The sequence below is a fragment of the Oxyura jamaicensis genome, chromosome 5 (assembly GCF_011077185.1).
Source record: "Oxyura jamaicensis isolate SHBP4307 breed ruddy duck chromosome 5, BPBGC_Ojam_1.0, whole genome shotgun sequence".
Classification (NCBI taxonomy): Eukaryota; Metazoa; Chordata; class Aves; order Anseriformes; family Anatidae; genus Oxyura; species Oxyura jamaicensis.
In genome coordinates, this window is record NC_048897.1 from 18206457 (window position 1) to 18221998 (window position 15542).

At 38.4% G+C, this 15542-nt stretch overlaps 1 protein-coding gene across 1 annotated transcript; it reads right to left on the minus strand.

Moving 5' to 3' along the window:
• Positions 1-371: 371 nt before the first annotated feature.
• On the minus strand, positions 372-14162 carry LOC118167675 (serine/arginine-rich splicing factor 5-like). Its single transcript, XM_035327359.1, has 7 exons — positions 14020-14162; positions 10409-10479; positions 9739-9825; positions 7379-7451; positions 3598-3671; positions 2827-2937; positions 372-1899 (listed from the first exon to the last, which is right to left on the minus strand). Exons 1-7 carry the CDS (start codon positions 14143-14145, stop codon positions 1602-1604), a joined length of 840 nt encoding a protein of 279 aa, XP_035183250.1. The 5' UTR covers positions 14146-14162; the 3' UTR covers positions 372-1601.
• Positions 14163-15542: the final 1380 nt, after the last annotated feature.

Here is a 15542-nt window from a genome sequence, read left to right on the forward strand (position 1 = left end):
GAGTTCCTGGAACTGTATTTCAAATGTTCCAAATGGTTCTACTTACATGAAAATTCCAGTATGGACATTTGGCTGTTTTTTCTTCTGTCAAACTGGGGACAAGAAGGTCAATAATACAAACAGTTCCGCAAGGACAGCAGAGAGACTATTATTTGTGATCAGGTCTCTGAAACACCAATGGCCACAACAGGAAAATCCTATCCAGTCATCCTTTTAGACAGGATCTGATTACTTACATCACAACTGGTTTCTAGTTTACATTTTGCTTGCTTTCACAAGGGTACACCTTCAAGTAAGTTTCCTTGTGATCGTGTTTGCAAGACTGTACAAAGTGAACAAAACCACGTACCATTAGTTCACAACACTGCAAGGTAAGCCAGAAAAAGGTTTTATTTTTATTAGGATTGGTACATTTAAACACATGTAAGACTGAGTTTAATTTACATGTATTTTTCCAAAAATGTTTCCCTTCTTTAACAATCCAGAAGTTAAAAAAATCTTATTCCAAATTATAAGAACAAACAGTATTTGCAGTGGAAATTTCTATTAATCAAAACAACTGTGCATCCAGGAGATTTAAAGAAATTATCCTCTTTACCCTTTAACATGATTAACTTTTCTTGTTACAACTGACTACACTTTTCCTGGGAATTTTTGCTGCTGTCCTTTACTAAAATAACCTTCCCTTCCATCAAGACTATTGCTAGTCATACACACAATATTCAGTATCATACATCTGGGTATGAAAGCTATGCCACTTTTATAAACATTAAAAACATGGACATGCATATTGACATTTCTGTGCAGTTTTATGGAATCACCTGTCAAATAAGGCCTCTACATACAATAACACATACGAGTGAATTACTGGAAAATTAGTATCATGGATTCCCAATAATCCTGACATCTGAATGGTGTGACTCATTTCAACAGGAAAATCCAGCATTCCTTACTGGTTAACATTGTATTCTTTCACTAACCAAATGAACAATATTCAACTGGCCAACATGTATTCCTGAAAGTCTGTTGCAAATTAAGCTTATTATCAAGGTCATTTAAAGCTGGAACTTAAACAGCCTGTTAAGCCAAGCAATGGGGGAAAAAAGTGAACTCTAAACTAAATTCAGCTGGTCCATTCATACTCACACAGAAAAGTAGCCACAGAACTTTAAGGAATAAAATCTATACTTCTTGTTCTCGGACTTAATACCAAGGACAAAAGATAACGTAGTATTTTCGAAGTCAAAGGCCTAGAAGGTGGAGAGGAATTTGGGGGCAGGAGAGGGAGAAAGCAGCGTATTGTCTCATCCCATTACCTCAGCATTATGTGTACATATTATATCTATGATAGAAATGTTTACTAATAGCAGGAAAAAAATAACAAAAAAAGACTTCCCACTCCAGACTTCACTGAAAGGAGAAAGCTGACAGCCCCTCCTCACAGAGATGGCCTATTTGATGACAGGCACTTTGGCAATGTAAAAGGAGGTTACCCTTTCATCATGTTAACTCTTCCCCTCCCAGTTCTCATGTGTAATTCATCTCAAGTCTTCGAGAAACTTGAATCAAATTAAATGTATTAATACATCTCTAAGAGCAGGTTAACTACGGCTATGAGCAGAGCTCGACCTAGAACGAGATTTTCTTTTAGAAGAGGAGGGAGATGGGGAAGAAGCTAGCAAGCTGGAGCGGTGGCTCTTCTGGGAATAGCTCTTTTTAGGTGTACGGCTGCGAGAGCGAGACCGGGATCGGGACCGGGATCGCGAGCGAGACCTGGACCTAGACCTGGATCTGGACCTTGATCTTGACCTAGACCTGGACCGGCTGTATGATCTGGAAGATCCTGTAGACTTGGATTTGCTGCGAGATCTTGAGTAACTCCTTGATCGAGATCTGCTTCTAAAGAAACACAATTAAAAGCTGTAGTCCCATTTCCTACTTCATGTAGCCGCTTTATGTACACAGTGCTTCCAGCTGAACATCTGAACGCACTAAGCACAGCATGCAGTTATTTCAGAGAGCTGCTCTTTCTGTTAGTTATATCAAATAGTATCTTAGGCCAAGGATACCAGGAACTGCTAGCCTTGACATTCTCTGCTAGACTGACAAAATAAGAACCACCTAAGAAAAGGAAAAGGCCTTTCCCCTTTTCTGCCTCCTTCCTCTCGTCTCTCCCAATCTTCTTAGAGCAAACAACTTTTAGCCATTTATCAAGAAAAGCACAAAAGTCTCTCTAGAAACACCCATGCGAATCAGTTAGGGTTTTTTCAAGATGCTAAAAATGGCTCTGGCACATACCACCACTACACTTCAAGGCTCAAGAGTTTAACACAATCTCTAGTTATGCAACCCTTTTTCATGGAAAGAAATAGATTTATTTTTAAGAGAGTTAATGAGAGCTGCAGCTAACCTGCTTTTATGACTAAGTGGCAGAACTGCTTTGGGAATAATGCAAGGAAGCTAATCTTTTATTCTCGTGAAAATGTTGGCTTTCACAATAATCTGAGAGGCATTTCACAGGACTGTGAAACGCACCGTTTCCCAATAAATTAAAAGGAATTTAATATCAAAATTCATAGCTTATAATCCTTCTAAATATAAATTGTTATGTTTTATTTTTAAAATTTCTCCTTACTCTCATCCTGACGCATTCTATTCACTCTATTTTCAGCAAGTCAGATCTTACCTAACCTGTTTATACTGCTAGAAAGTGCTTCTTTGCTGCGATACTTAGCTTGGGACCAGAGAATTAGATAATAAAATTTTGGCATTAATGCTACCCAAATCCACACCCTCAGCAGAATTTTATCGCGTCAGCTGACATACCTATGCCTTCTGTGGTCTTCAATCAGTTTAATTCTGCGTCCATTCAGCTCAGTGCCATCCAATTTTTCCAGTGCGCTCTTCATATCACTGTAAGATGCAAATTCCACAACCCTATACACCATCAGGAAAGACAAAAAAAAAAAATTAGAGAAATTGGGAAAGCAAGGAGAACAAGTTCGAACCTTTTAAAATCTGCTGATTCGCAGCTTGATGTTTCATTATCTCAAAGCGAATTTTTAACTTGATGACAGGAAAACATGACCCTAACAGGCCTAGCCATACATAAACATACATAAAAATCCAGGAAGCCACACAAACGTGCACCAACTGGGGAAATGTTAACAGTGAATAAATAATCCCCTCTTTGGTTTTTCATATATTTTCCTTGGTTATGTTCATTTCCAATGACTTTGCCTGCTGAACCAGTGCAAAGTAGCTACAGACAGGCAATATTTTGGCCTCGGAAATCACAACTAGATCATAAATGGCTATACATCAATAACTCTTAAGTTAAAAACTAAAAAACAACTGTTGACTTTCCTCCCTTCTTCTGTTTTAACGTTGTTTTCATTGTGGAGGACAGACGAGTTCAATACCCCTTCTGAACTCCTACTTACTGACAGGTTTATTTATTATTTTAATTGGAGAAATTTCAGCCAAGCTAAGCCAGACCATACAGCTATGTTTCATTTATTTTTATATTACAGGAAAAATAATCTCACCTTAATGGTTTTCATTATCACACAGATTTACACACAAACATGAACTTACCCTTCATTCCTGTTGTTTCTGTGTGCATCCACATAGGTGACCTCCCCTGCCTTTCTCATGACATCTTTTAAGTCCTGCAGTAAAAGTTAACATTTTAGCCTTAAACAGAACACAAAAAAGTTAGCTAGCAGTAGACAACATCCCCCTAGAACTCTCTCCACTAAAACTGCATAATGTTTTTTCCCCCCTCTGTATATACCTACAATTTAGAAAAATCGGTTTCTGAAACTCAGTCTGCGTAATAGCAGCTACGTATAGAAAGAACCCCTCACTTACAGACACTGAATAAAAAGCTGCTTTGCAAATGATCCTGCATCACAAAATAGCTGTTATGGAAACAGCACAAAAATTAAAATACCAACGTATGCATTGATACCAGAACTACACCAGATGAAAAGCAACACAGTATTAAATGCAAATTTTAACACTATGAGGATTAATGTCCCAGGTAACTGACAATCCAGTATACTTAAACAAATTCATTCTATAAGCTCTCCTCCCCAACTTCACAACAAAATTAAAGGCAAATGGGTTTAATTAGCATATAGTAAATAATTTTGTAAGAGCATTTTTTCTTAGATTTCAACTGATTATTCTGTCACACTACAGTGTCATGTCAATAGACAATCTTGCATTTAACTTAATAGAGGCTAAACACACACGCACTATGAAATTACTTGCTCCACAGTAGCATAAAGTACAAAAAACCAACGTGAAAGGTCAATAAACAACTGAATATTTGCAGAAGTTAAACCACTACTTTTTACCAAACTGTATCTGGTATTTTATAGTCCCAGACTACTTACCGCAGCACGCCACAAGTGGCAGATGATATAAGAAGATACCTTAAGCAAAGAGTTGCTTGTCCAATACCTAGCTGGCCAAGAGGAACTCTCTTACATGAGAAAGGCAGTGATGGCTCATAGCAATTTGCTTCACCGAGGTACCAGAGGCCCTGAAAGCACTGGACATAGTCTCCAGAAGTGGCTAAAGAACCCGAGGATGATCTGTGCTAGCCAATCGAGATCAAACCCAGGCAAACCAAGATCTAGATTGCCAAAAAACAGGAGTGTCACAGGAACCAAAAGGAAAATTCAGAACAGGCCAAACCCTAGAATTTCAGCCACTAGAAACCCCCAAATCTTTGGTTCTTTCTCCTCCACACAAGAAAATTGAGGGTTAACCAAATCAAGGTTGTTAGAAGAGGTTCAAAATGCACTTGGTTAGAAATATGCTTAAGGAAGAAAAGACTACAAAACAAAAAGCCAAGAAAAACTTTAGAACATTTGCCACAGGATATAAGAAGGCTTAGTTTTATCTAATATCCTAATCAGAATTCAATCATTTAATTTTAAAAACTGGCACATGCAAACTAGTAGATTATTCCCCTTGTTTCACGTGTGCTTAACACAAAGAAATTTAATTGTAAATGCAATTTAAAAATGGGCTCTGCACCACCATTAAAAGTAATATTTCAATCTCAGCATGTTTAGCCCAATTTAGAAGTTAAGAACAAAATTTTGGCTTTGCTTAAGTCAATGAAAACTTAACCAACCACTGGTAAATCAAGAGAAAGTTAAAAATATTAAACTACATCATTATTTTCTAATTTTAAAAAATTTAGTCTTGAAAACTGAGGCCCACTTGTCAGACAGTATGCTGACTCCTCAAGATTATCATGAAATATAATTCAAAATAGTACTGTCAACATAGTTAAGATGCCAACATTATTATTCAAGAGACTAAGTGTTCAAGATAAGTAGAATTTTGGGGAATGTTTTAAAGTTATCTAGTTTGGTTTTTTGTTTGTTAAACCCAAGTCAAATTTTATTCTAACTTTACTGTTTTGGTTCACCTTAAACAGCACAAGAATACCCTGTTGTCCTTGGCATCAAAAGACAACAAGGTGAAGGACAACTGTAAATAGGAAAAGCACGTATTAAAAAATTAGATCTTCAAGTAACACAGAGCCAGTTTTCCCAACTGTTTGGAAATTCACAGACACTGAAGAACTAGTAAGTGGCTGGAAAGCTCTGAACATGCAGAAATGCATTTACCAAAATAAGGAGAATTCTGTCAAAATTGTCTACTACTTAAGGTATAAAATTATCTATTAACAATATCGTCAATGGTTCAAAGAAGCTAATCTGAAAAGAAATACTATAATTTTACTCATTTATCTTTTTAATATCTCAACACTAACTCTTAAATGAGACAGAAGTTCTCAAAGCATGGGGATCCGCACACACTAAAGATGAAAAGATGCACACAAGTTTTAAAGCAAGGTTCCGTATCAGTTGTGGCTGCTAGAAGCTCAAGGATTAGAAAGGAGCAATAATGCCACTATTGTTAATGTATTAGCTATTTGAATCTTCTGTGTAAGTAGCATAGTTAAAAGAAGTTAAAGAGTATCAGTATCAAAGCAGGACAGCTTCAAAGCTAGATGAGGCTTGCATATGGATTTTAGCTTCATGTGACCATCTCTTTAGGCAGGTATCAAGTAGTAAAGTTTCTTATAGTAACTTATTATACATATAAAAGAGTCATTAAAACATGTAATTAGAATCCTAAAGATTCATCACCATGAAACCTATATTGGGTGGGCTTCAGTCTAAAACAGTAAGACACATAAAGCCATTATAAATATTAACAAGTAGAAGGAAGTTTCAGAAATGTTTTTTCCCCCAAGTTACGAATTTAACACTAAGCAGCATTGTAAGATTCACTCTCTTTAACACTCTATTCTAGCTTACTTCTCTGGTACCTAGTGTTGTTTCCAAATACTGTTTTTTTATTATTATTATTTTATTTTTTAAATTATCTCTTCTAATACATAATTGCATAGCATGCCCAGAAGCGATTTAGATGAAATCCACTAACTCATTACGTCAACTCAGAATTTGTTTTTCCAGTTTTTTTGTAATTAGCACAATCATACAATTAGGAACTTTTTGAACCCACCACACAGAAGACGAACAATCCTAGTTCTGCTATTTATCTGCACCCAAGCTCTTATGAGACACATCAGTGGAGCTCCAGGCAAGCAGAACAGCCTCAAGTGGACTTTGCTGCAAGACCAAGTCTTTGAATATTCAACAAAAACTAAACGGTCTATACAGACTGTATGCTACATAGAACAAGTGAAGAAACTGATTATGTGTTTATTCTGTTTAAAAGCCAGCTAGAAAATTTGGAAAACATTAGCACGAGACAGGAAAAGAAAGACAGAAAAGTGGTAAGAAATCTTCAGATGATGATTTATTTCATCACTAGAAGATGAAAGGGTTCTTTTTCAGTATCTACAGTGAGCATGCTTTACACAGCAGCTTTCTTAAGACTTCCTTTATTAACGATGCATTACGACTTCTCAATCACGCATCACATAAGTATTTTGTAAAATGTAAGAAAAGACCATAAATTTCCATCAAACCAAATGCATGCTTATTGTACTACAAAAGGATGACATGGTTTAAATAGATGTCATTCTTCAGTAATTTAGAAACAATCTGGAGTTGTTTAAAGTTTTATCAGTTGGTAAACACAAGTAAGCAAGAATCAGTTCCCAACTACAAAATCTATTTACAGAACTATTTGCACAGCTGTGAGACCAAAGACTTCTTTAACTGTCTAAATGCTAATTGTTAGCAATCACTGACTTTTTTGCCTATTTTTTATTTGCATTAAATATTTATGATGGCTTTAATACAAAATTAGGTTGAGAGCAGTTTACCTACAGAGCAGAAAAATAAAGTGTAAAACAAAAGAAAAGATGGTAACTCACCTGCCAGCTGATACGGGATGAAAGGTTTTCAACTATGATCCTGTGTTCAGTACGAACAGGAGGTCCATACCGGCTAGAAGAGTTCAGAAGGGAGAAAAAATCTCCAGTGTAAGGAATTTAGAACGTAAGATATTTAATGTTTTCTGTAGTTTGCTGCAAGATTTGAGTCAAGTATTTTCCTTATTGCTGGACTGCAGATTTGATTCTCCCTAGTCAAAAACATACCTAAGAGTCCGCTACAAGAGAACAGCTGTAATAAGGGGAATAAAGAGGATTTTGATGATGAACTTTATGCCAATGCAGTCAATACAGCTGCCATTTTTCTAAACATAGTGAAACAAGTGCCTAATAGAATAAAAAAAATGCAAAAATAATTAGTTTAATTTCAGCATTTGACAGGCTTGGCTCACACGTAAGGGTTTGGAGGATATTCATATCCAAAGTGCAATATTTTATTTTTATTTTTTAGTTAGTAGGATAAATTCAGCTTCAACTCAGCAATTTGAGGCACAATTTAAAGGCATCTTAATTCAAGCTTCTAAATGCCAAATCACTTATCAATATTTATAAATGACCTATATTCAATATTCTTGTGGGTAGAAATATTCTTATTTTAGCAAAAAGAGATCTAGATAATTGGTTACCTTGAAATAACCGAGGCAGTTTACAGTTCCTGAATGAAAGTGGATTTTTTTTCCATGTAACCAAAGATTAAAGACCATCTTGAAAATGAAAATGTGGTTTAAAAATATTCATACAGAAAAGAACAGTAAGACATCCGGAAAAAATACTGCCCTTGCAGGCTATTTCTGATCCTAATCCTAGCCATTTGAATCCAAAGGGATCTGAGAACTATGGAAAAAATATGCCAGCCTTTTGATAAGTAATGCAGGATTCTAACAATGGCACTACTTCACAAATGGCACTATTACTACAGAAAGACTCAAGAATTAAGAACACTGACCTCAGAGTAAATTATTATCTTCTCCTCCCACAAAAACATAACCCTAAATTGTGCGTATTGATTTGTACACTGAAGCATAGGCAATTTCATTTCAGTGCATACCTCCAAGTGTCCCAATTTTTTTCAGAACATCCAGATCTTCAGAGCATTTAAACAGAGGTCCCAGAGTCCCAAAACTGGCAGGCTGAGTCTCATTTTTCCATTATTGCAAACCGAAGTCTCTTCCTGTCTGGCATCGGCAGTCTGACGTCATGAACATGACTACAACGTCAGACGCCCACGACCTCCAATCACACTTCCTACTTTAAAAGTCCACTTTTAGCCTGGACCTCGGATCAATTATACCGCATCAAGGTTACTGCCGCTAAAGAAAAAATAATCTAATTAGCATACTTGCATATGCAAATTAGATGTTCCAGACACTGGTTCGTAACTGGCTGCAATTCTGTCTTTGAAAGAAATGCAGAGGTTTACGTCAGTTAAATCTTCCTCTTTCTTCCATCTGCTACTCTGTGTAGGCCACAGCTACAAATGTTTTTACAGAGTGAATTATTTCAAGCATAGATAGGTAGACAAAGTACAGAGATGTAAATGTGCTTATTTGGTGGAATATATACAAAGCCGCAGAACTTCACAAAATTCACTGCAAAGTGGCACAAGATTCACCACTGGCTCAATTCACTGAAAGTAAACACAGCCACGAATACTGTAGGTCCACTACAGGTATCCCACATGAGCTATATCCTGCTTTTCAGATTTTGTTGTTGAACAGAGACTCTCCTTCAGAAAGCACCTGTTCGGTTAGCAAAGCTGGTATTTAAACGCTTCTGCATGTGCTAGTATCTTGTCTCCTAGCCCTGCTTCTGAAATACAGTTCCTTTTGTGCACTGTGACAAAGTAAGCATTTTGATAACCATACAGCTGGAAATGCGAAAGCTTGGTTAGAGAGTAAATACCTTGGAGAACTATTATTCCACAACACGTCTACTTAGCTTGTAAGCTCAGTTTAATGACAGAAACCTCAGCAGCTCTGGCATTTTCCTTGATTTAGCGTTAAGAACAGCCAACCCGACTGCAGCGTTACTCCTTCACATCATTTACACAACAGTAGGAAGTGAGACCAATGCAGTGCCTACAACACGGAGAGGGAGCATTTCAAAAGGTGTTTGTGAATCTCTGCGAGCCAGTTAAACTGCTTTAAAGACTACATTCTCCTCAGCCAAAAGTGGTAAATAACAGTAATGGACCTCCAAGGTTTGAGAACATAAAACCTCTGCCGTGAAGCTCCGCAAGGAAAACAGAGCTGGATCCCTAGCTCCAAGCACGGGAAGAAAGCAATAGCATAGTACAGTTCTTCAGTTACTCTGCTTGAGGAAACAGAGTCCAGACCACCTACCTAGATCCACTCGTCGACTGGTAATAACTGAACCGTTGCGGGAATCTGCCCCTTCCTCTTCGGGCTCGAGCATGCTCAATTGTAACCCTTATGCAACAAAACAAGCAAACAAAAAAGTAAGTATTTGAGAGTGACTGAAATCTTTCGCAACTGGAACCACATGTGCACAAACAAGAAGCATCTTGCCCTAACAAGCAATATTTTATAATACAGTCACTGGCATTTCTTAAAGAGGCAGAACAATGGTATTCTCCTGCCTCATTCATCTCCCTCAAGACTTTCATGAAAATTGTCATGGGTCTGTAATTGGTTTAGCAGATTTAATTAAAACAGAGCCCAAAATTAATCACAGAGTGAACAAGATACTTAAAGGAGTAACAACAACCTAATAACCTAAAACCAATTTCCACAATCTAAATGAAAATGACTGTAACATGCAATCACTACTGACCATCTTGGTGCAAACTGAAGGCTAACACCCCAAATTATGAAAGATTATCACCACCTTATTTTCTGAGGTCAACATATCCAAATAAATCTCTTCAGATCAAGTTGCGGAAGGTGTAACACATCACAGAGCCATGACAAACAGGTGTCAGCACAAGCTTATGTGCCACATCCAGATGCAAAACACTCTCGCTGATCTTAAGGGAAAATGTATCAAGCTCACCTTTCATCACACAACTCTTTACCATTTAGTTCATAAATTGCATCATCAGCATCCCTGTGGTCTTCAAATTCCTACAAAAGAAATGGGAATATAGAATTATTTTCCCTCATAGGATATTCAAATGCTAGAAAACAAGCTTTCTTTATAAATTTTCAATTTCTGCAGCAAGTAGCAGCCAGAACTTTGAACAAGGGAGTGGAATGCTGGCACATTAATGACTGAAAAGCCAGGACCATTCCTTCTACCCGTACTCTGCACACTCCTTTTGCCTCCCTCAGCTATTTCAGTATAACTATTTGGGGAATCTGTATAAAATAAATGACTTTGATTATTACAGAAAGTACCTTTTGGGGGAGGGGTGGGAGGATCATTGCAAGGTATACAGTTTAAAACACAGCTCTACATGCAGGGAAATCCTATGTAACAGCTCAATCTATTCCAACTGCAATCAAAAGAAGGAGAGCAGCACGCTTCCAAAACCCTCCTAAGAATTAAATTTTTACTGAATTGGCAAAGAAACAGCAAGCCAGAAAAAAAAACCTTCCGATTTCCTTCTGAGATAATTCAGCTCACTAGTCTGGAAAAAAGGTGCCTGTGTAAGACGAGCAAGAAAGATAAGCCCCTCTTTAGCACTGGCAACCTGTGGGTCCGGATCAGCTGTGATGTGCAATTCCATACACTGTTGCAATGGAATCTGCTGCTTCACTTTTGGCAGCAATGCTGCTTTAGTCAGCTTGAGTAGATCCTGCCCACTATCCAGCCCACTGGTTCTTGGCAAAGCTGTTTTTATAGCTCTGCAGGAAACTAGGTCAAGAAACCTATCCAGATGAAAAACAGCACACTTGCTGCAGGAGGTGGGGTGAAAAAGACAGTGTTATTTTTCAAAGAGATCTGCTTTCCAGGTAGGTTTATCACGTGGCTGAACAAGTGTGGTAACACCAAGTGAAGGCAAGGGGAGAAAAGGAAGAAAGCAAGCAGTGAGGACAAGCAGTTGGATAGGGAATGCTTAAACCAACAGCATTCTGTGGAAAACAAAAACGTGGAAATGCAGCTTTAGAGCAATGAACAGAAAGAGCTTTAAGTTGAAGAAAGTGTTTTCATAACTCTAAACAGCTTTTCAAAAGCAATACTGGCTTATGCTTTCCTCCCCGTCCCTCACTGAAACCTGCTTCACTACCAAGCTCCACACAACCCTGCATAATGATGCAAAAGTTATCTGAGGAAACCTTATTTAGACCCACCATTTAGCTACACTAAGGTGTGTAGTTAGCACCTACAGCTCCCACTGATTTCAGTTGGTTCCTAATACACTGAATGGCTGCCAGTCTATCTAGCTTCAAATATTAGCTTTCAAGTTTGAAGAGATTCTGTATTGAAATTTATGGAATTCAAGTGAAAATAATTAATTAGTTTCAAAGATCAAGCAATGATTCGGATCAAGCAGACTAAAATGTGCTTTTTTCTTTTACAACAATGTTAAACTAGAATCACTTCGTTTTGTGAAAGGTTTTATACAGGTTTTAAATAACTGAAAACAAAGAGGAACTGACAGCCAGCCATGAGTGGAATACCTCAAGAACTATTACTATTCAACGTTTTTATAAATGATCTGGATGGCAGGACAGAATGCACCCTCACCAATTTTGCAGATGACACCAACCTAGGAAGAGAAATAGATACGCTAGGAGAAATAAAAAATTAAAACCACCATGCAGAGAGAACTTGATAGGCTGAATGATTACTCCAACAAAAACTGCAAGTTTTAACAAAGATAAATGTAAAGTCCTGCACGTGGGACAGAATAATCCCAAGAAGCAGTACGGGCTGGAGTCTGAATGGCTGGAGGGTAGCTCTGCTGAAAAGGACACGGGAATCCTCATGAAGAGTATGCCAAGCGTAAGTCAGCACTATGGCCTTGCAGCAATGAAAGCCAACCATGCCCTGGGCTGCACCTGTAGGAATATACCCAGCAGGCCAAGTGACGTGATTATTCCATCCTGCTTGGCATTTGCTAGGCCACACCTGGAACACCCTGACCACTTCTGGTCCCTCCAGCTCAAGACATACACTGAAAACCTGGAGCAGGACCAGCATGGGGTCACCAAAGCTGATCAGAAGGTTGGAGAACTTAATAAATGATGAAAGGTTGAGGGAGTCGTGTTCAGCCTGGTGAAGGGAGGGCTCAAAGGGGATCTAATCAGGGTCCTACAAAACCTAAAACGCTGTTACAGAGATGGTGGAAGTATGTTCCTCGTGTGGGTGCACAGTCACAGGAGAAAAGGCAAAGAGCACAAGCTACACAGGCAATGTTTCATTCAGAAAGAAGAACAAACTTCATAATGGGAACAACTAAATGTTTTTGACAGAGTTACAGGACAATTATTGAGGCTTATTCATAAACTTTGAAAAGATAATGCCACTACCTAGGAACGGGAGAAGGGAGGAAGGAAGGTTGGGTGACTCACATACAGGAGTTCAAAAGAAGCTTTCCTGAATGAGTCAACAGCCCTGCCCAAGAAGAGAAGAGAAACGCTCAGGGAAAGGCAATTAAGAAGTAGCACCAACTGGAAAGGACGGACTAAATAAACTCCTGCTCAAGTGCAGACCAGCCATTTACCTCCAGACTTCAAGAGGGAGGTATTTACCCACTGGCGGAACTCAACAAGAAGTAGCTCACGCTGCGCTGCAATCAGGAACTGGCATGTGTAGGAGTCAAGAAGTAATATTCATATGAAACTTAAGCAGGTAAATTATATATATATATATATATATATATATATATATATATTTTTTCCCCACAGCTTCACACAAGCAACTGATCACAGCAGAACAAATGGCATGTAAGCCCATTGCTATGTGAGGGCAGTGTAAACCTTTCCAGTTGGAATTTGGTGCTGCAGAATGGCCAGTTCTCGGGAGATAACAGCGAAGAAACAGGCTGATCCTCAGTCAGCCTGGGAAGCTGCAAAGATTGGGGTAACAGTTTAGGAACACAAAGGTCAAAAAGCAGTGGTAGGAAACTAAGATCCAATGAACTGTGTTTTGTTTACTAACCTGAGAAAAACATATGAATTATGAACAAAGGACGATGGTGAATATGCCTAACTTTAGCTGCATGACAGTTTAAGCTGTGCTGCTTAAATCCAACAGCAAGTAGCTATTACACCTGTTGTCGTTGCCAACTATTTTGTTTTATGCCAGGACATTATTTAGAAATATGACCAAACAGACTAGGAGTGAGAGAGAAATTATAAAAACGTTTCTCTAGGTCAAGATTTGGTTGAGTTTTATAGCGTCATAACAGGCTATTTATACTGTCTGCAGAAAGAAGGGTTAAAATCTAAACGCCAAGGAAGACAACAATCAGGTTCAGGATGCATTTAACATAGTTAGAATATTAACAAGATTTTGAGCAAGACCTTGCAGAAAACAAGGAAAAAGCTTAATGAGTGAAAGAAAACTAATCACATCATCTGTAAAGCAACCTGAAACGTATGGTAATATTTTCCATTTCCCATTGGAATTATTATTATCTCCAGCATTTGCCCTTCCTTGACTTCGGACTACCAAGACTAGTAACTCCAAGCAAGACAAAATAAGGTACTACTTACCACAAATCCAAATCCATTTTTTAGATGTATTTCTCGTATACGTCCATATCCTTTGAAGAATTTTTCCACATCCCGTTCCCGAGCACGTGAGCTTAAGTGACCAACAAAGACACGGCAGCCACTCATCTTAAGTTTGATGCTAAGAAAGAAAACATCATTATTCAGCAAATTAACTAATTTAAAAGGGGTTGATTAAGACCACTTTTACATCTCAGAAAACTTGGTTCATTGGAATTTGTTTTTATCATCCCTGACGTATATGTGTTAAAAACCGGATTCCTGTCTATAGCCAGAAAAGCGAGAAATTCCTGCCTTACTTTTAGCAGAGCCTATACAGAACTCCCAGCTTTGTTCTTTTTAGTCATATAACCTAAAGACTTCTGCTATCTGAAATAATGGTTTTGTTAGTTGCTAGACTAACAAAGTTTTTGTGCCGCAGCACATAAAAGAAAACCCCACTCTATAAGCTCTAAGGTGAATTTATGAAGCTAACAGCAGTTAAAAAAATAAAAGTTAATAATTGGAATAACAACACAAAACAATCTCACTTGCTTTCACTTGAAGGGACTACTCCAAAAGAGGTTTTATTAGAATTCAAAGACAAACTGTATTTATCAAATTATTTTGATTTGCTCTAATCATAAAATTCAGTTTTTTAATGGTCTATTGAGTTATGAATAGATAGTTTGTTGTCACGAGATTTCAACAAAGGCAAAAACAAAGGCTATTTTGGATATTCAGATTTTAAAACTATTGATTGATTCAGGATACGCAGTTTGGGGTATTTTATGGAAGCCCCATTGTTTACCTTGGCTACATCACTCTTTCAGTGGAAAAGCACCCCCAGATTCATAACCCCAGAGGTGACAAAGTGCTTCCTTCTTATTTTAGTATTGGCTTACTAATCTGAATATTTAGTTAAAAAAAATAAATAATTTGTGTGCTCTTTAGTTATAAGTTCATGTAATTGAGAAAATTTTATATTCCTGTAACTAAAAAATGTCAATTATCTGGCTCTCTCAGCAAGCTTGCTGTCATACAAAACACAAAGAATCCAAGCCCTGGGGAACAGGAATTCAGCACGGCTGCGTGTTTGGTCTCCAGGCTGCAAAGCACATCGAGTGTCCTTCCTACATAGCGGGTCGGCACTGGACAGGCACTCTGGATGCGGTATTTTGGATCAGTGTGATTTACCCTCCGCGTTAACGCCTCTCACGTTTCTATTGAGCAGCTTGTTCACTTGGCTTGCTGTGCCATCAGAGAAGGGCCAGAATGTGGAAGGAAGGCATACGCCGGGCTTCTCGCGGGGAGAGGGCGGCAGTGGGCCGGCGCTCACTTAGATCAGCCTGAATTATCACGGAACCACGGCCTGAGCTGCCAGCTACTGATGCGAAAAGGCCGCATTCCCTCTGCAAGGCCTTCACGGCCCTTTGTAGCCATCCCCTTTGTAGCCACCCCCTCCTCGGGGCTGCCGGTGTTGTTTTCACGCCCGTGTGTACGCCCAGCCCCGAGGGCTGCCAGCC